This window comes from Diceros bicornis, chromosome 20, assembly GCF_020826845.1.
Source record: "Diceros bicornis minor isolate mBicDic1 chromosome 20, mDicBic1.mat.cur, whole genome shotgun sequence".
Classification (NCBI taxonomy): domain Eukaryota; kingdom Metazoa; phylum Chordata; class Mammalia; order Perissodactyla; family Rhinocerotidae; genus Diceros; species Diceros bicornis.
In genome coordinates, this window is record NC_080759.1 from 3,819,024 (window position 1) to 3,839,494 (window position 20,471).

A 20,471-nucleotide genomic window follows, 5' to 3' on the forward strand; every position below is an offset into this window, starting at 1 on the left:
CCCTCTAAACCTGTTTTTAAATAAAGGTGCTCCATGGGAAGTTCATGGCCTTTAGTGTCTCCCAGACCTGTGTATTAATGTGGGTATCCCCACATCTTTGATGTGTGACCCTAAAAGTTACTTAACCTCCTCCTCAGGCTTCTCCTCTACAAATAAAGAGAAATAACTGATAAGTAGTAGTTCCCAATGAGGAAGCTTGCAACTATTCCTGTCATTTTAGGAAATATGAATGCATCCCATTTGTGCAGTCCAAGTAGTTACTCCCTATCTTGGGGAAAGAGGGCCTGGTTTCACCTAAGTTTGGGAAAACATAAAATGATTCATGTTGCTTCACATAGAGTAGAGGAATTAAAGAGCCTCATGGAAATTTACATTTCTTAGCAACAGGCTTTGTATTACTTTTACAAAAAAAGAAAAAACAAAGCAGTTCTGTAGTTTTGTTATCCTTTTTTAGACTATTGATGTTCAATGCCACCAACATTTTTTTTTAAAAGCAATGTTTTTCTTTTTCTAGTGAGGAAGAGTACCTTGAGCTAACATCTGTTGCCAATCCTCTTTTTGCTGAGGAAGATTGGCCCTGGGCTAACATCCATGCCCATCTTCCTCACTTTATATGTGGGACACCTGGCACAGCATGGCTTGATAAGTAGTGCATAGGTCTGTGCCTAGGAACCTGTGAACCCTGGGCCACCAAAGCAGAGCGTGCAAACTTAACCACTACACCACCCGGCCGGCCCCTCAAGCAATGTTTTATTTATTTTTTGCTGAGGAAGATTCACCCTGAGCTAATACCTGTTGCCAATCTTCCCGTTTTGTATGTGAGCCACCATCACAGCATGGCCACTGATAGACGAGTAGCGTAGGTCCATGCCCGGGAACTTAACATGGGCCACCAAAGCAGAGTGCACCGAACTTGGCCACTGGGGCTGGCCTGCCACCAACATTTTTGCCTTAAGAGAACAAGTGTCAAAGGGCACACTCAACTGTGATTAAGCCATGTTATGCAGCACTAAAGAATGACAAGCAGAAATGATCCAGAGGCACCACTTTCTTGCTTATTGAGCAGTTTATTTGTTTTTAGTTCTAATCTAATATTGATTTTCATAAATATTCATCTCACATCTCCAATAAGGCTCCTTGAGAGCAGCACTCATATCTTATTTTTATCGTAAATTAGCACCTGGTACACAGGAGATGTTCATCAAATATTTTACTACCTCTTGTCTAATAATTTCCCACTGGCCAGTACTTCCCTAAATGTGACACACAGTTTGAAGGTTTACAGGGAAACAGACCCAGCAATATCATTGCAAAAGGGAGCTATCTTCCAATTATTTTGATTACATGAACAAAGAGCTGTTGCTTGCTACCCCTTAACACGCTAGCCTTCCTTTCTCACAGACACAGAAACCTTCAAAAGAATGCTATTTATCTAAAATGAAATGTCTATTTTATTTCATTATACTCATTTTTTAGATAGCATCTATCTACGGCAATTTATATTGGTTTTCCATTCATAAGAGTGACATCAGGTTTTCTTTTTAAATATTTTAAGTAGAAGTAACTCAATTTAAAGAAAAAAACCCTGAAGTAATGCAGAGGTGGAACACAAATGAGGTAAAAAATTGTAAAGGTGATTCACCAAGGACTAAAGATTGGGAAACAATACCCTAGGCAAAGTGTCCTCATTCTTGAGGGGCAAGTAGGTGTGCGTCCAATGGTGCAGGTGTGTCAACTTCCTCAGGCCTTTGAGAGACTTCATTGAGGTGACAGAACCAACATCACGTTAACAAGATTCTACTACATCTTGTGAGGATCACATACTATATGGTCCACTACAAAAGCAAAGGTCAAAAATGAAAGCCAAAGCAAATTCTTGAAACATTAAAAAAAAAAAAAAATCCTTTATAAAGCAAGATATATCTTAGTATTGAGCTGCTCCCAGACAAAATAATAATAATAAAAAAAAGGGCATTCAACCAGTGGCTGTATTTAACTAGCAAAGTATCATCAAAATCGAATTACCCAACTTTAATTATTCCAACTGCAGTGTAAAGAGAGATGTCACAGCTGCTTGGGGGAATGTACAACTTCTGCAGCCTTCAAACCAAGGCAGAAAGCCACACAACTCTCTACAAGCTCGTGAGGTACACTTTTCTGAAGGAAATGGCTGGGTCTCTTAACCAAAATAAGTTTTCAGCATATTCCAGTAACACACACCCTAGTACTGCTTACAAACCAAAGAAAGAGCAATGCATTATATAACACATCCCTTGAAACAAGGAAAGGAGGATCATTCTGTGGGAATAACACCTTCGGACTCTGCATCAGTTTGTTCCACTTCAGCTTCCAAGACAGCTGGGGCAGGAGTAGTGACTGTTACAGTGCTTTCTGCCTCTGCTGTCAGGGTCTCTGCTTCTCCTCCGGCCTCAGCAACTTCACCTCCGGCCTTGGCAGCTTCACCTCCAGCTTCTGCTTCAGCATTGCCCTTCTCAGACATCATTCCACAGGATGTCTCCACTTCCAGCAGCTGTTCAGGGTGGGGACCACCGGTGGCCTCTGCCATGTCCATGGGGCCTTCCCCTTCAGCCAGCATTTCACTGTTCTCTGGGGCAGGTGCTCCTCCATCTACTGCTCTCACTGCTGCTGTAATCACCTGGGCTAAGACTTCTGCAGCCACCTCCTCAGGTGTCTCTTCCTTATCCTCACTTCCTAAATTGTCATCTCCTTCAATTTCTGGATCAACGGCTTCATTGGTGAAAGGGTCTTCACCCTGGCCAAGAAGAGGAAACACAAGTCAGTGCAGTCTAAAGAACTGTCCAAATGAGAGATGGAAGAAGGCCCAGGCTGCTGGGAATTTGTGTTTTTATGATGGGCAGTATCAACAAGAGAACACTTATTTAAACTACATCAGGTAAGTTAATCCTACAGGCTCTCAGAGCCTGATTCAGAAAAGACATCTCAGAAAAGCTTGACCACAACTATTTTGCACTTTTTTTTTTTTTTTTTTTTGTGAGGAGATCAGCCCTGAGCTAACATCCGCCAATCCTCCTTTTTTGCTGAGGAAGACGGCCCTGGGCTAACATCGGTGCCCATCTTCCTCCACTTTATATGGGACGCCGCCACAGCATGGCTTACCAAGCAGTGCGTCGGTGCGCGCCCGGGATCCAAACCAGCGAACCCCGGGCCGCCGCAGCGGAGCGCGTGCACTTAACCGCTTGCGCCACCGGGCCGGCCCCACTATTTTGCCCTTTTTATTCAAACACATAACTGTGAGGAAAAGGTCAAAAGGCCTAGGATTTCTTAACCCAGTTGAAAAAAAAAAAAAAAGCCTAACAGGAAGTTAAGACTATTTTAAATGTTAGTTTCATTTAAGCTCATAGCCGTGGCACAAGGGTTATCCCCATTTTACAGATTAAGAAATGAGACTCAAAGATCAGTAACTTGCTGGAGGTCACGAAGGTATTAAACATCGACTGGTCAGGTTTCAAACTCAAGTCTGACTCTCCCAGAAGCCCAACTTCTCACAACCATATGCTTAAACTGTTTCTAGTTTAGGTAAACTAAACATTATCACTACCAAACTACCAAATTAGGAAATGTGTTTTAAAATATGGTACTTAGAAGCCTGAGTCTACATCTGACTGCAGAGACTTTAGATTTGTTTAAGCCACAAAGGTAAAACATTCATCTGTCATAGGTCTTAAATTGGCTATTTAAATTCTGTGCCCTCAATGGATGCAATGAATTGTCAGATACCAAAGCACTTAATAACTGTGAGGAGAGCAAACAGGTCCTGTCAGCCTACGTTGGAGCCTGACTACCAGCCCCGAAGACTGAAGTCATGGGACTGAGCATTTAGCACAATAGATCTCCCAAGGAGGAACCAGGGGCTCTTCCAACCAGACTTCTCTCCAGGGCACCCTTTTTGGGACTTTTTATTACCCTGCTCCCATCACTACGGCTCAGTGGTTGCAGCACCTCTTGCTCTTCCCCACCAGCTTCCATCATCCACTTCATTGTTGGCTCTGCCAGCAAAATCTCGTTTTAGTTTCTTTCCTGGACAATTATCATCTACCTTGGGTTTTTTTTTTAAAGCACCTTACCATCATTTGCTCAGTATTTCACGGATAGATAATAAAGGTTTCTCATGGTGAGAGAGAGTCAACACCACTGCACAGATTAATCAAGCAGGACCACATCCCAGAGTTCCCAGGCAATCACCGAGTCTCAGGCAATCCACAGTTGTGGAATTCCTAAACCTGATACATTCCAACGTCCCTCAATTCTTCAAAAGACTCAGAAATGCTAAATCTGCACTCTGGATACAATTTCATACTTATATAGTTCATCCTCCTTCTCAAAAGCTTTTCCCATCCATTGGACTCCTAAGCACAAACCTTGAGGTATTTTTCCAGCATCTTCACTATATGTCTGTTGTTCAAAACACTCTTAGCCACATGGAGACTTGTTTTCTTGAACTGTTCAGCAGCCAACTGCAAAAGGAACCAAATGTGGGCTTTTAAAAATGGCCCGCATCGAGGAGCAAGAGAACACAGCCAGGCTACATCAAGTTGCCCTGAGATCAGCCATATGCAGACACAACTAATATCTTTCTTCACTATGGAAAATCCCAAAATGCCAGACTCTGAGAGTGTGAGGAAGAAGGTACTAGAGTGACATCAGAACTGAGACTGAAACTGTGAAACAGTGTAGAAAAGTCTGATAAACTGAAAAGAAAAGCAGAGACACACCACTCATGTCCAGGTACCATGTGCATAAGCTAGGATGAAACAAGAGCATTTACAGATCAGAAGCTTTGTGGACTAGGTAGGGGAAAAGGGCAAGCTTTTTTTTTTTTTTTCCAGTTTTTTCAGTTATATTGACTTTATAGTAAGTAAATTCAACAGCAAAAGTACCAATACTCCGACAATTTGACTGTTTTAGAACTTGACACATGCATACACAAATCTCTTGTTTATACAGTGCTTTTTGGCTGAGCTTTAATAATACTGGGAGATGGGTAGGCAGGTCTTCATAGCTCCATTTCATAGATGGGTAAACTAAGGAGAGATGCTAAACCTGGGCTCAGCAAACTAAAGCCTGCAGGCCAAATGCGGCCACATCCATTCCTTTACTTACTCTCTGGCCTGCAAAGCCTAAAATATTTACATTTTGACCCTTTACAGAAAAACTTGCTGACATAGAGCTAAATTTTTAGCCTCACGCCCCATCAGCTAGTAAGGACCAAACTGGTCCTTATCCCCAGGTCCCCTAGGCCACTCTGCTGTGAAGGGCCCTCAACCTCAGCTTACAGGAAATCCACAGTTTGTCAGCAACTGGGGCATTTACTTATGTGGTTTACAAGGAACATTCTCAAGCTAGGAGAATTTCAACTACTGCATTTAATCAATTCTAAGCAACATGTTTTAATAGAAACTGGGATGCATCTTAACAATCAACTGGTGAAGTGACAGACTTGATGGAATATGACAAAAGAGCCCCTAAAGATGTTAGCATTCCCCATAAGACACAGAAGGTTCTGAACCCGCTAGCAGCCCTGCACCAGGAGTGGACTCACTCGGCGGTTGTGATTGTGGTCGACAGAGTGCAGGTGCCGCTGGAGGAGCTGGTGCTGCGCAGGGATTAGCATGTCACAAGCCAGGCAGTGAGCAGCCTCGATCTTCTTGAAGAAGTGCTCCTGGCCAATCCCTGTTGATGAAACACAAGTCTTGTGGAGTTTGGGACAGCATGCAAGCGATGCTTTCCTCCCACTCTCAACATGGCCCACATTTTCTCCCTGTAGCCCTCTCCAAGGATTTAATTAAGACAGAATCTGAGACAGGCAGTCGCCTGCCCTCCAGCAGGAGGGTGAGGTCAGAACAGCCAGCCTCTACACCTGGGAATTTTAAACTTCGACTTTTGTCATCCTTTCTAGTCCTTTCTCTTCACACCAAGGAGAAACAACTTCAGAGTGCTTAACATCACTCTGGTAAATCACCCGTAGAGCTGGGATCCACATTAAGCAACACTTGAGGGTTTCCTTCCACTGCTAAGTGCCCCTCCCACGAGTCTTCAGGTTACGTTTTTATCAGCCCTGTGCTGGCTTTGCACCGCGTCACCTGCCTTAGTACCATATGGAACCTCACACACCCTGGGATCACAACTCACCTTTGAAAGGATCTGGCTTTGGTTTTGTGCTTTCCTTCTCCATCAATTCCTGACGCCGCTTCTCAATTTTCTTATTCCTGTTTACAATGTATTCCTAGAGGGGTTGGGAATGGCACTGAATGAAACCAGGAAACGATGGCACGTGTGGTTATTTTTCAGCTGCACCAGAGGCAGGTCACTAAGGGTGGCTGCCCAAGCCCCTAGTGGATGATGGCCTTGTCTCAGCTGCCCTGAGGATGGGAAGATGGCTATCAGAGCAGCTCTGTAGACAGAACTAGTGGGAACTATGACGGCTGGAGTTCTCAGTTGTTCCTCTGACTTGGGGACTTCTACAACTGTTATTCTGGAAATTGAAACCTTGACCAAGTGTAGGTCTCTTACTTCCCTTCCCCTTCCCTTCTCTGTGAGGGATCTGCCACCTATAGGATCATCGGGAAACACCATGATGGAGGCCAAGTGTGCCTTACCTGGAGGAACTCCACTGTCTTGTCAGGCAGTTTGGTACTTATAAACCGTAGTGTCTCTTTGTGAAATTTGCTTTGCAGATGGTTCTGGATTTCTTCGTCTTCAAAGCTACGAAACTTGCAAATGGAACAGGCAAACTGAATCCTGGAGAAAGAAGACAAAAGAAGAGCAATGATATAGGGATAACCAGTTCATCTCTGGTTAGAACTGAAACGGAAATGAGAAAGCAATTTCTGAACCAAGACTTCTGACCTCTCATGGGGCACCAGAGTAGCAGTTACTCCAAATTTCCCCATATTAACAATGGAATACAAGTATTTCTGGCAAATGATTCATATGGCAATTTTACTACCATACCAGTGTTTCCAGCCCAAAAGCCCACAAGAGAACACCCTAAAGTGGAGACTTTTCAAAACTGTGGACTCCTTAAGGCCTCCAGCCCACTGCCCTGGAGGCCCAGCACCTAGCTCCATAGCTTCTCAGATGTATTTCTTTCTGCAGCCATGGGGTGATACAAGGCAACCCCAATTTATGTGATGGAGAAATTCCTGAAGACCTCGAACAATTCAAAACTCATATAGCCTAAGATCAATTCTCCCATGGGACTCAACGTAAAGGCATGTCATGTCAAAATCTATTGAGGTTTCTTTGTCATGTGCTTTCAAAATCTCACCAAATACAGTCAAACTATACAACAAGGGAAGAGTGGCCTGCAGACCCACACGCCCCTAGAGTGGGGCACTGCTTTCCTTGGCTCTGCCAGGGTCTCAGGCCCTTCTGGGGTAAGGGCACAGGCTCTGTGGCACTCGGGATTCCTCCTCTGCCAACTCACAGTTCTGCCAATGCCTGGCTTCTGACCTCTGGACAAGCACCACAAGACACTTTTGCAGACACCCCTGACAGAGGGGTGAAGAGGAAAATGTCCCAGGCCCTATGTACAGGACTGTCAGGAAGCTACCAAAGAAACACCGAGTTCACGCTTCCCTGCTGCATCTTTACCTCCTCTGTGACAATTTTTCCAAGTCTCTTTGAGGATCCTCAGTTACAAGGGTGGAGTCTAAAGATTCCTTTAAAAATATGTCATCTCAGTCCCCACGTGGCAAGAAAATAGATCTAATCTAGGCATGCTTTATTTACCTCTTTAAAAACAAGGGTTCCCACTAATTTCTGTAACACTTAAAAGCCCCCACTTTTCGGTTCCTGGCTTTCCAGCCTTTACTGTTAGCTCTTTTGCTAAGCATTTCTTTGCACAGGAAAACCACTACCCTATTTGAGCTTTAAGGGCAAGGAGTCTCCTCAAGTCATAAAGAGAACCTGTGGTAGAGAAGCAGCCATATGTGGTCAAGGCCTCGGCAACCAAGTGCTGACATGGCCACCGGTGGTTTACGTTTCTAGTCAGCAGACAATCAGTGAACAGGGAGAGAGGCGTGTGGTGTGGTCACAGCAACACCTTTTGGGCTTCACACTCCTGCGTTTTTCTATTTAGAGACAAAATCTTGACGGTAACATCTATATGTATGTAATTGCTATGCTGAACTCCAGAGGTGGTCTGGATTTGGACAAGGCACCCGAAGCACCTTCTTTGCAGCTCTGCTGAATGATGTTCATTTGTCTGGGATGACAGACATGAGCCAGGGGACAAGGGAACTTCCCAAAGGCCTGCAGGAGGGCATGGGAAGGCCTCAGAGATCCCCCCGGCAAGGACTTGCTTCCATGTATGTTTTCCAAGTTTTGTCTCCCACCAACCTGACTAGGATATCCTGACAGACACCTGGAGTCAGATCAAACCAAGCTCTCCTTGCATCATGGAGTGAAGATGGATGAGCTCAAGAGCCTTGACAGTGCCCAGGTCCAGCCGATCTCCCGCCTCACCTGTCAGCTGCTCTGTCTCGCATCCTGTCTCTCCTCCTTTGCTTTTCTCTTCTCTTTTTCACTTCATCATCCTCATCGTCCTTCTCTCCTGCAACAGAGAAGGCCCTTCGAGACATTCTGAGGAGCTGAGCACCAGGGCCTTGACGGGGTCTGTGGCTCAACCACCGCACCCCGTGCCCTGCCACCACCTTCACACAGGGGTCAGGACACCGAGGCACCAAGGGGCTCTCAAAGGCTCCCAACAGGGATGAGCCTTTGATGAAAACCCTTGGGAGTTCCCAGGGGAGTCACCTCACTCCCCTTGTGGCCTGATAAGGCTGGGATGGGTCAGGGACACGGCCTGCCCATCCCACTCACACTGCGGGCCACCTGCTCTCTCTGTCCTTCCCTGTCCTACTTTTCCAATCCAGTGGCCTACCATTGGGCATTCTCCCAATGCATTCTCCCAATGTCTCTTAAGGAGAGAGAAAAGCACTTCTTCCCAGATAAGGAGGCAGCAGCTAGAAGGCCTCAGAATATAAAGCAAGCCACTCTACCACCCTCCATCCCACCTCTGGGTGGACCATGACGACTGTCCCGTCGGCCTCCTCTGAACTAGGGCCTCAGCAGGTCTAACGGTCCTTGCTGGCCCGAACTCTATCTTCCACTCACAAAAACTGTCAATCTAGGGCTTTCCCAGGGCTACGTGGGAAGCAATCCTACAAACAAAAGTGGGAAGAGACCAATTGGTCCTCCATCTGTTCCCTGGAGCTCCTCTGAGAGCCATGCAGCTCAGGGTCCCAGCATCAGGCCAGGCCAGGTCATGTCACGGTGGCTCAGGGCCAGGGCCAGAAACTGAAAAAAGGTTGGATAAGCATCTGAACTGTAACCCCTACCCCTGATGCCAGTCACGAGACTGTCCCACGAAGATGGCGACCGGCGTGCGCTGCTCAGAAGCCTCTCAAAAGGGCGTGTGGGATTTTTGGCAAGAGGTCACTGCCTGAAACTATTACTGCTGTTTAATAGCAAAGTCATCCCGGGTAGGTAGCAGGACCTGTGCGCAATAAACATGTCACCTTTGCTTTAGCATTTACCCCGCGGCAAGAGCTGCTAAATGTTCTGTGTGGTCCCATGCTATAGACAGAACTGCTTCAATAAATAGGGTGGGAGGACCTCAGAGAGCTGGCTAAGCTTGAACACCTGAGAGAAGGAGCAGGGGCCAGGGGTCTTGAGAATTTATGGGAGCAGAGCCAGCCTGTGATTCTGGGGGAAACCAGCTACGAACAGACCCATGGGAAGAGGAAACGAAACAAGTGGCTTCTGGGTAAGCTCAAGGTCACCCCGACTCAGGCTGCTTCTCCCTGCCCCCCCCCGAGGGGTTTAACTTTGCTCTGCTCTTGCCACTTACTTTGGCTTCTCAGGTCTCTGCACTGGGACTGATGAGACCTGCTGAGCAATGACAGCCTCTGGAGGATCTGGGCTGGGTATACCTGACAGGTCTCCCCCACCCCGAGCTCCCAACCCCGGCAGGCGTCTGAACTCTGTCCCACGCAGTGATATACACTGCAGTTGCCAGTATCCCCACCACACACAGAGGCTGAGAGCCTGGCCCTGGGCTGGCAACCAAGGGAATTGCGGACAGAATGAAGCCCAGAAGAAAACAGTACAGGGACCCGCACTGGCCAAGGGGGAACAGAGAAGACAGGCTGGAGGGTGCCTTTTGTTTTCTCTCTTGTGTTCCGACTCTCCCTTCCCTACCAGTGCAGGCTGTTGCAGACACCCAGAGGTGAGTTCCCCCCTTTCTGTGAAGCCTACATTGAGTGAGGCAAACAGACCCGATTCTAGCAAGTGCTGCTCCCCACACTGGAACAAAGCCTTGGGGTGAGCCATATGGCCAAGGCCCACCCGGCAGCCACAGCCCCTCTTCTGTCCCGAGCCACCAACCCCCCCACATCCATGCCCCAAGCCTGCTCAGAAGCCCAGCCCAGCTGGGAGCCAGGCAGACACTGGAAAGTACAGGGCGATGCCTACCTCTCTGCCTCCCAGAGTCGCAGAATTCGTCCTCCTGAAAAAGGGCACATGCAAAGTCAGGCTGTGAGGTGGAGTTTCTAGAACACAACCAGCCCAGCTCCCTGCCACCACCTGGCGGTCACTGTGCCACCAACAACACAGCCCCAGCGTGTCAGGACAAGTCTCAGGGCTGTGGGATGGAGCCTGAGCATGTGCTGTCATGACTCCTCGTTGCCTTCTGAGATTCTGTGAAGACTACCTTGCTTTTTTATTAAAGCCACTAACCCTCTTTCATTTCTTTCTAAAGCTAAAGAATGGCCTCTGGCAAACATACACCTGCATAGCACTGTATGTGGGAATGTCAGGAGCCCATCCATCAACAGAATGTCAAGAAACCCCAATTTGTAGGATGCTAATTCCAATGTTCTTTACTGAAAATAGGCTTTATCAAGTCTCCCAGCCATTTGTTTATATTTACCCAAAGTTGTAACCAATCAGGTGTAGATAAAAACGATTTCTCTAACTGAAAATCAAAACAGAGCCCATTCCTTAGACATCGAATGAAAGACTAAATTAGCAATCAGCAGATACAGAGATTCCCGGACTCAAGATTTAAGTAAGCAAGGCAGACAGGGAGTGAGCAAGACTCTCCGAAAAGCTGAAAATTCACTCTATCTTGCCCCCTCCTCCCTTCCCCAAACCCATCTGACCATCAAGAAGCACCTGGATGAAGCCTTCACATACCCAAATCTCCAGGCCCTACCACAGACTTGGATCAGAATCTGCAGGGGTGGCAAAGGCTCACTCCCCAGGTGCTCGTGCATGGTCCTGGCTAGGAGCGGCCTTGAATGCCTGTCTCCTGTGACTAGTTGTAAGGACTGAATGACAGGGATGTAGCTTAGCACTAGCATGAAGCTGGCAGCAAACAAGTCTCCAGTGCGTGTCTGAGAGCCTCAGCCCACACATTACTGTACTTACCATGTGTGCCACACAAGGACATAGGGAGGGCTGGGGATGTTTTTAGGAAGGGAAGGACTGTCACAAGGGGACAACTCTTAGAAACCTAGCTGCAAGTCAGGCTACTAAATCCTCTCACGAGGAAAAGTCAAGTATACTACACCAGCTGTTACCACCTCTTTGTGAGAAAGATGCTAAAAAGGAAGAAATCCCACAATACAGACAAAGGAGGTTAACCAGTAAAAATGGACTTACACCCCTGAATTCTTCGTCTCCTGACCGAAAGTCACCAGCTCCATCATCTACCAGACACAAAGGAATAGGGAGTCAGCCACTCGGCAGCTGGCCTACTTCCTGTTTTCACCCTCCCAAGCTCACTGTCCAGAGTGACAGCACTTGTCCCAACTACAATGGGGGCTATGGGTGCCTGGGCAACACATACTACCCTCGAGTTCCTGCATGTGTACTGTAAAGATGGGCAGGCAGAGCACCAAGCATGCAAGTGACTCATTTTACACACACCTAAGCCTACTGGCCTCTAAGGCATACCGTTTTCGGAAACATCTCCTTCGCTGTCAGCCCGGGCCTGTTTAGCATCTGGCTCGTCATAGATCTGCAACTGCTTCCGTTTCCTGCCCATGCCGTCTGGGCCAAAGCGGTCAAACCCTCTCCTTCTGGGCTACAGACACAAGCATATCTCAATGTACCGGTCACCCAGACCATTAAGATACCCCAGAGAAATGAAGAATGGAGAGGTTGTAAGATCAGAAAAGGTTTTTCAAGAAAACCAAGAATGACAACATAGTTGAAACCTCCCCCACAAAAACCGTATGCTGAGTGAAGAGCCAGACACAAAATTCGTCACACGTATTGTATGACGTCATCCATATGAAACGTCCATCCAGGACAGGCAAATCCATAAAGACAGAAAGTAGATTAGTGGTTGCCAGGGGCTAGGGGAGGGGGATGGGAAGTGACTGCTCATGGTAGAGATTTCTTTCTGGGTTAACAGAAATATTCTAAAACTAGACAGTGGTGAAAAATCACACAATTTTGTACATTTTTACTAAGTTGAATTATACACTTAAAACTCAGTGAATCTTACAGTATATAAATTTCACCTCAATAAAGCTGTTTAAAAAGAAAAGCAAAGGAAACAGGTTAGTACTTTGCAAGGGCTTACCCGATCCCTCATCCAGGTCTGGGACCGGCCACATCCATAGGGCAAAGAGTTGTCATAACCGCCCGCTCCCTGCATGCCCATCACCCCAAAGTCGGGGGCCATGGACTGAGAGAAGAGGGAAGGCGGTGGCCTACTGGGGGAGGGGCCCCCCAGGCCCCTACTACCCACGTAGTTCAGCTCTGTCCAGGGAGCAGACAGGGGCTCAGAGGAGGCCGCAGGCGGCATGAAGGGGTCGCTGCGCATGAAGGTGCTGGGGTTGCTCCGATCCTGGAAGCGGCCCTGGCCCCGACCCCGTATGAAGCCATCAAGGGATCCCCGCTCACGCGCTGGGTCCCGGCAGTCACTGTACTGACCACCAAAGCCACCATTGCGGTCAGGCCCCAGGTCAAAGTCATAGTCATAGCTGTAGCTGGGGCGGTAAGGGTTGTGCTCGGGCAGGCAAGGCCTGGAGTCATATGACTCAAACGACTGGAAGCGGAAGGAGCTGCAAAGAAAGCACAATCCGTCATTACACTCTGAGCACCTCAAGGCCTCTGCCACGCTGACTTCCCTACGTTCAGAAGAGCAAATCAAACCACCACGGTCCCTCCTGAATGCAAAACAGACCAACAGCCCCTTTAGAAGAACATTATTGAATGAGGGACGTGGAACCCTTGGCCACACGGAAGGTCTGCTAGGCGCCTGATGCAGAAATAAGGAGTCTGGCATAGCTTAGCTGACAGCCACGCCCTAAGCCCCAGCACTCAGGAAACCAGCAAGTCCTATTACAATGTCTCTGCCCCAATGTTGGCCCAACTCATTCACTCCACGCTCAGGAGGGAGCCAGGGAAGAGGCCTCCCTGGAAGAGCAGGTGCCCACTCCCGTCTGTACAGAGCCAGGTGTGCGGGATCCCCGGAGAAGGGCTCAGGTCCATAATCACCTCTCCCGGTCCTGCATGCCCTCCCCAGTGCCGCTGCTCCCGCCCCTGCCTCCTTCCTTGGACATCATGTCCAGACGCTGGTTGATCTTGGCAATGAGGGAGTCGGAATTGTCGGTGCATGGCTCAGGGCCATAAGAAGCCATGTGTACGGCAGGGCCCCCAGCAACCAAGCCATCGCTGGCCTTGGTGGCCTCCCACGAGGTTGGGCCATAGCTGTAGGTCGCTCCTGTGGTGACGCTGCTGTTCTGGGCACCATAAAAATTGTAGTTTTCATAACCTGCCAGAGGAAGAAAGAGCCAAGCTGGGCTTCAGCAGCCACAAGGCCAGTCCATGCTGGACACATCTGGGGAGAAGCATCCACTGCCCACAGAGAAGGAAGAGGGTTATGAGACCAAGTGCCACTGGCATCACCCCACACTGCACATATCACCTAACAAAAGGCAGGAGGAAGAGGGCAGGGGCACAGCCACAGCTCTAAGTGGTGGGTTTTCTGTACCAGATCCTAAGACTTACTCCCCATCCAAAGCCAGAGGTAGCCTGGAACCCAGGAATGAGAGCTGGGGCTGCTAACAGACACACCAAAGAGCTGATGCTCCCAGAACACAACCACCCCACCCCCACCTCACCCCCAGCAAGCTCTCCTTGAGGCTGGCCTGGGTTCTGGCCTTCCTCAACACCTCAGGCCCAACCTGCCGATCCTTCAGGAGAGCTGTGAGCACAGCTAAGATGCGAGATGGCGGAATCCCTGCATCCCAGCTCCCCTGGGTGGCTGGTCAGAGGCCCACTTGCCCACCCATGAACCCTCAGAAGGGCCTACCTTGCCAGCTGGCCACACCAGTTCCATATGCACCTTAGAGGAAACAAAAACACACAAGAGCTTTGTTTGCAGAATGAAGGCACCTGAGACCCCATGCTCCCAAACCCTGCCTAGATGTTGAAGGACAGTTGTCACCTCACTCCACTACCCATGGGGCCAGGGCTGCGGGTAGCTGTGGCAATGCTCATTAAGGCCAGGAAAGGCTGGGGCGCCTGAGCTGTAAAACTCTTTTCCTACAGGGCATTCAGCTAAGCACACTCAGGTCTTCTCTCCTAGGCAAGACAGATCTCTCCCATCAGGACAACGGAAAGGACGCTGCAGCCTTCCCAGGGAGCCTGTCTAGTGTGGGCCACCAGCCACATCAGGTCCCCTGGCAGAGCCCTTCTCAAGTGCCAGTTCTCACCAGGACTCAGAGCTCAGGCACCGCCAATAACATGGAGAGTACATCCAGCAGTGGAAAATCATGTCCCTAACTCAACCAAGCAAGGGAACAATGATGTGTGCCAGTAACACGTGACACAGAAGGCCTCCTCCCAGGACACTCAGTAACGGGTGAAAAGTGACCCCATCCCCAACGGTGCTAGAGGCAAGTCCCAGGCTCAGTAAACAAAGGAACCCTTGTCCCAGCCCCTGAAGAGATGCTGGCAAAAAGCAGAAAACCTCATCACCTTCCAACACGCTGAGCGTCAGGATCTAGACTCAAGAGCAGGGTCAGCAAACAGGTGCCCAGGCCAAATCTAGCCCCTCGCCTGTTTTTGTATTGCCCGTAGGTTAACAATGGGTTTGACTTTTTTAAATGGATGGGGAAGAAAAAAAAATTCAAAAGAATATTTCGTGACATATGAACTTTGACATAAAATGCGTCCTTTATAGTTTTGTCAAAACTCATAGAACTGTACAACACAGGCTGAATATTAATGTAAACCATGGATTATAGTTAACAACAATGCATCAACATTGATTTTTTTTTTATTGATGATAAATGTACCCCACAAATGCAAGATGTTAGTAGTAAGAGAAACTGTGCCAGGGTGACGGTGGGGTAAGCATATGGGACTGCTCAATCTTAAAAGTCTAAAACTACTAAAAAATAAAGTCTATTAATTGTAAAAGTCTTTGATTATGCCGTCGGCTATTTACTTAGAATAAAATAACATAAATTGTTAAAATAAAGACTTTTATGACACGTGAAAATCATATGGTGTGTAAATTTCACTATCCATAAGTAAATATTATTGGCACACAGCCATGTCCATTTGTTTATAAATTGTCTGTGGGGGCTTCCTGCACCACAGAGACATGTGGCCTGCAAAGCGGAAAAGATTTACTACCTGGCTCTTTACAGAAAAGATTTCCCGGCCCCTGGGCTAACCCTAGTCCCCCATGTCAGCCTCTTCAGGCTACAGTCCACCATCCCCAGCACAGCATCAGGAAGGGCTCTGTCATGCTGGTGCCTTGGGTGTCAGGGAGCCCATGTCTCCCCAAAAAGCAGGTCCCACTTACCCTGGGTGTTGGCGGGTCCAGCACTCCATGCCCCGTAGCCTGTGAACAAAAGACCTCTGAGTTAGGATCCTATTTCTCATACCAGAATATGGGTGCTTCTGAAGAGCCTAAAGGCATCTCTTCAGTGCCAGCCTTACAAGAAGGCAGCACAGCCACAGCACTGTCCTCCTCAACCTCATCCCACAACAGGCTGATTACATGATCACACTCCACCTGCTTGAGGTCAAAGTAGAAAAAAGAAAAGAGGGGACTGGGCTCCAGACCAGCTCTGCTCCTCACCTGCTGAGGGACCTTGGCCTAAGCCTCAATCCACAAACAACTGAGGGTGACACAGGACAAGTCGCCAGCTAGCCTGGCCTTGGGACACAGCACCCTCCCCCCCAACTGAGAAGAAACTCCAGAATTTGGAGTCAACTGTGCCTCTCCAGGCCTCGCTTCTGTGGGATCTGAACCCTCCAATGCTCCCCTGGGCCTTCAAGTCCCAGGGCATCAGCCTGGCCCTAAGCCATCAGACTGAACTCTTCTCTCTGGGGGCTACTCTCGTCCCTCCAGACCCCCCACGACAGCATCCATCTGGCCCTCTTCATCTGTGTCCCTGGAGCCTGGCAGAGCTGGGCAGAGACGGCCATCCACACCTGTCAAATGACTTCACCTTTACGAAGCAAGAATATATCCTCGCCTCCGTTACCAAAACTAGCCGAGTGCCAACTGTGTGCCAACATATGACAAGCACTCAGCACCGGTTAGTTATCATCCCCAAATACCATTCATAGATTAGAGAACTAAGGCTCAGAGGTTAAGGAACTTGATCCAAAGTCATACTGCTCAAGTTTGCCCTCTGCAGGCTACACCTTCCCAGACCACACAGCTGCATCTGTGCAACAAAAAGGCAGAGTAGCTATTCTAACAGTAAGTGACCGCTTCACCGTGGGGCACTGGTCTAAGTGGCATGTGCTACTCAGGCAACCTCACAATGCCCCTTGAAACAGGTACTATTTACCCAGTTGTACCCAGAGGCTCAAGAGGCTGTCACGTGTCCAAGAATCTTGGAGCTGGGGAATGGAAGGAGGAAGACTTGAACCCAGGTCTAGGTGCCTCCCACCACCAGGGAGCAATGATAAGGCTCAGCAGGTCCTGAGAAATAATTCTAGATAGAAAAGCTACAAGATTCCAGCAGGCCACAGCATCTAAACTGAGCGTGAACGGTTTTTAGCAAGTAGGAGATTGGGGGTAAAAAAACTCTCCAAGCTAAAGCTGTGCATGAGGCAGGATAACTGGCCGAAACATCTGGTGGGAAGGCAGGCAAAGAAGGGTGAGACCTAGTCAGACTGCGGAAAAGACCGGGAGGGCCAGGCTGAGCTACTCCAAGGCCCTGCAGACACCCCAGCACAGCATGCAGCTCAAGACCTCTCTGCTTTTGCTGCCTCTGACCTGCAGTTCCTGCTGCCACGATTCTGCTAACGCTCCACCTTTCAAGGTCCCCGCCTGCACTAGCTGCTGCAGCCAAGATCAGACCGCTTGCTTCTCGAACTTCAAATACCTGGATAGGGACCTGCGCCTGGTCCAGGGCCACCCTGCAAGATCCAACTGTTCTCTGTGGGCAAACTCGGTTCCCAGCACCAGCGAAGGCCTCCCAGGAAGGTCTGATTCTAGAGACAGAGGGCAGGTCGCCCGAGGTCTGTCCTGCCGCAGGCCCTGAAGCCCAAGCGGGTAAAGGGCGCGTTCCTTCTTACACAGCCCCCTGGCACCTCCAGGCCACCACAAGGGGCTGCCTAAACGAGAGCCGCCAATCTGTCACTACCCAAGGCACAGAGAATACCAGCATCTGACCCTCGGCGTTTCGTCCGAGGCCGGCGCGAGCCGGGACCCCGCAGAGGCCGCCCAGGGCCCCGCCGCGCCGCACCGCGGGCTAGCAGTGAGGGCTCCCATCCCGCACGGCTTCCGGGACGGGCGCCCCGGGCCACGTGCGCCACCCGGAGACCACGCCCAGCCCCGCAGGTCCCCGGACGGGCCCGACGGCCGGGGAAGACGCAGCCGCCCCAGGAGCTCGCGCCGGTGCCCCGCCCCCCGGCGCCGCCATTTTGTGGTGTCTCCGAAAGGGGAGGGCGGGCCTGCGAGCGGCGGGGTCGACGAGGCCGGCCCGCTCCTCCAGGGCTAAGCCGAAAGGGCCCAGGCGTCCCACGGCGACCCCCGAGGCCCGCCGCCGCGTCCGCCTGCGAACCCCGCCCGCCCCCTCAGGCCCGGCCGGCCAATCCGCACCAAGCGTCCAGGGAGCGACGGCGCCGAGGTCCAATGAGCGGCTCGCGCGCCCCGGCCGCCTCTCTCCGCGCCAGGCTGTAGTAGCCGCGCTCGGGCGTAGGCCCTGGCCTACGGGTCTCTGCGCAGCGGCGGCAGTGTCGTCCGGGTAGCGCCTGCTCTCCCCACCCCACGCAGAGCCGCCGTACAAACCTCCGTAGCCCGGCTCCATATCTTCAGCTCGGGCCGCCAGCAGCACCTTTCCCTAAGCTGCCACAAGACGCATGCGCTCAACCAACCTCCCGCCGTCTACTAGCGGAAGACCAAACGGATACGTCACTTCTCCCGCGCGCTACCATTGGCTGGCTTTCAAGGCGGGCCCACCCCTGTCGCCCCGGCGGGTCTCCCGGTTGCTCGGGACCAGCGTTCACAGCAGCTTAGGAGTTTTGGTCGGGCCGCGGTGCCTCACTGCGCGCAGGCACACCCTTCCTCCTCCCCGCCTCCAGTGCGCAGGCGCACCCCACGGTTCCGCGCAGTCAGCGCTCCCAGCCCCGCCCACGGCGCCGCACACCCACAGACCAACGAGGAAGTGACAGGGGAAGAACTTTATTAGGCTCAGCTTCCGGCCTCAGCCGCGCGGGTCCCGCCCGCTCCGGGCCCGGGTCACGGGACGCCTCCGCCGCCCTCCTCGTCATCGTCGGCCTCCACGTCGAGGCCCGGAATGCCGCGGATCTGGCGCTGCAGCGCCCCGCCCAGCAGGGGCACGGCCTCCTCTTCGTCCTCAGGGGGTGGCGGCGGTGGCGGGGCCGCGGCCTCGGGGGCCGGCTCCGGGGGCATGGGAGGCTGCGCTGCCGCGCCCTCTGCACTCTGCGCGCCCCCTGCCACTTCGACCAGCGCCCCCTCATCCGGCGTGCCGCCCTCGGTCTCCTCCTGTTCCTTCTCCTCCTCGGGGCTGTCGGTGAAAGGATTCTCACCCTGCGGGGAGGGGCGCGGATGCTGAACGGAGGGAGGACCCGCGGGGCCGGGGCTGGGGGCCGGCGCGCCAGGCACCCGCACCTCACCTTCAAGTAGCGCTCCAGCTTCTTGCTGATAAGCTTGTTGTTGAGGATGCTGCGGGCCACCATGAGCGAGGACTTCTTGGACTGCTCCATCATGAGCTGCGGAGAAGGCGGGCAGGGCTGGAGAGGCTTCCCACCCCACACCCCGCCAGATTGGCGGGCCCCTCCCAAACCTGCACACCTCCACCTCGGGGGCTCAGCACTGCCAAGGATTCCAATCAGATGCATAGGTCTGTAAGTGTACCTTGGTTACAAGTGTGGGTGGGATCACTCTAAAAGCGTGGAGCCACGACCTGATTTGATCTTCGCTCAAATGCTCCATCCTTCCACACCATATTTACTGAATGTAATTGATTAAAAACATACATCTTTATAGCTGTATTTCAGAAATCTGATTTGCTTATATAAAAACTATAAGCAGTGAACAAATTAAGAAACCTACCAAATGCCAAATGTGCAACCCATAACAAGGAACCAACTGCCCTACTATGCAAGGAGCTCTTTAGGATCAACAGGGAGGACATAAAAGCAGGACTATAAATGTCAAACAGTATGTGATATACGTCCTTTTAATGCACAGGAATCCCACAGTGAAGAATTATACCCAAAAATAGCAAAGTTGAAAAGAGACACTTCTACCCTGCTGGTGGGGGTCAACTGTTCACTTATTTTCTAGAAACAAGTTTGATAGAATGTATTGAAAGCAAAAATTTGTCTCAGTAATTTCCTCCCAGAATCTATCCTAAGTTTAAGAATTGGAAACATGCATGCGCACTGGTTGCAGTGGTGTAAAATTGGAAAGCACCTAAAATGTTCTTCAGTGGAAAAGTAGTTAAAGAAATCATACATTCAAAAGAACACCAGACAGTCCTTAAAAAAAAAAATAGGGCTCATTTGCCCCCTGGCATGATGAGAAAGGTGTGTGATGGGACAGTGTGCATAGCATGCCAGACAGAGCCTTTTTGTCTAAGATTTCCACCGAAATGCTAGGTGATTTCCTCAGTGGTGTGAGTACAGGCAAATCTCACTTGCATTGTTATAATAACACATGTATAAAGCCATAAGCAGAAGGAAAATGATAGAGCTCTTTTTGTTGGGGTGGGGAAGTCCAACTCCAGGACCACCACAGAACCCCAGCCAACTCTTTGTTTCATGTTTCAGAAAGCCATCTCACTTGCTGTTTCTACTCTTCTCTATTGCTGTTTCTACATTTTCTCTATTACTTGGGGAAAATATTAATAGACCTCATGCATGCTCAAAATCAAACAAGTTAAAGATGCACAATTAGGATACTAGGACAG

At 50.1% G+C, this 20,471-nt stretch overlaps 2 protein-coding genes across 9 annotated transcripts in view; both read right to left on the reverse strand.

Moving 5' to 3' along the window:
* Positions 1–1,047: 1,047 nt before the first annotated feature.
* Positions 1,048–18,570, reverse strand: AKAP8 (A-kinase anchoring protein 8). 4 transcript variants are annotated; one of them, XM_058563588.1, is made up of 14 exons: positions 18,326–18,570; positions 15,878–15,916; positions 14,375–14,407; positions 13,558–13,834; positions 12,638–13,121; positions 12,004–12,133; positions 11,710–11,756; positions 10,519–10,552; positions 8,509–8,596; positions 6,639–6,780; positions 6,172–6,265; positions 5,582–5,712; positions 4,401–4,496; positions 1,048–2,773 (listed from the first exon to the last, which is right to left on the reverse strand). In XM_058563588.1, exons 1-14 carry the CDS (start codon positions 18,342–18,344, stop codon positions 2,294–2,296), a joined length of 2,094 nt encoding a protein of 697 aa, XP_058419571.1. In that variant the 5' UTR covers positions 18,345–18,570; the 3' UTR covers positions 1,048–2,293. The 4 variants fall into 4 exon arrangements, with proteins under 4 accessions (XP_058419571.1, XP_058419573.1, XP_058419574.1 ...); XM_058563590.1 differs by lacking the exon at positions 13,558–13,834 and having other exon boundaries at positions 18,326–18,569; XM_058563591.1 differs by lacking the exons at positions 13,558–13,834; positions 18,326–18,570 and adding an exon at positions 17,418–17,860.
* Positions 18,571–18,702: 132 nt separating this feature from the next.
* The window catches only part of AKAP8L (A-kinase anchoring protein 8 like), a 34,479-nt gene continuing 32,710 nt past the window's right edge, over positions 18,703–20,471 (reverse strand). For all 5 annotated transcript variants that reach the window (XM_058563583.1, XM_058563582.1, XM_058563587.1 and 2 more), the window contains 2 exons: positions 19,174–19,269; positions 18,703–19,087 (listed from right to left, as the gene is read on the reverse strand). In XM_058563583.1, the coding sequence (XP_058419566.1) occupies positions 18,776–19,087; positions 19,174–19,269 (408 nt within the window). In that variant the 3' untranslated portion in view covers positions 18,703–18,775. The remainder of the gene's footprint in view (positions 19,088–19,173; positions 19,270–20,471) is intronic.

What these genes read in the sequence shown, in the direction of transcription:
- AKAP8 (XM_058563588.1), bottom strand. An exon ending in AGACCTGGATGAGGGATCGG is followed by an intron (nt 12,134 to 12,637) that starts GTAAGCCCTTGC and finishes TTGTGTCTGTAG; the next exon opens with CCCAGAAGGAGAGGGTTTGA. An exon ending in AGACAGTGGAGTTCCTCCAG is followed by an intron (nt 6,266 to 6,638) that starts GTAAGGCACACT and finishes CAACCCCTCTAG; the next exon opens with GAATACATTGTAAACAGGAA.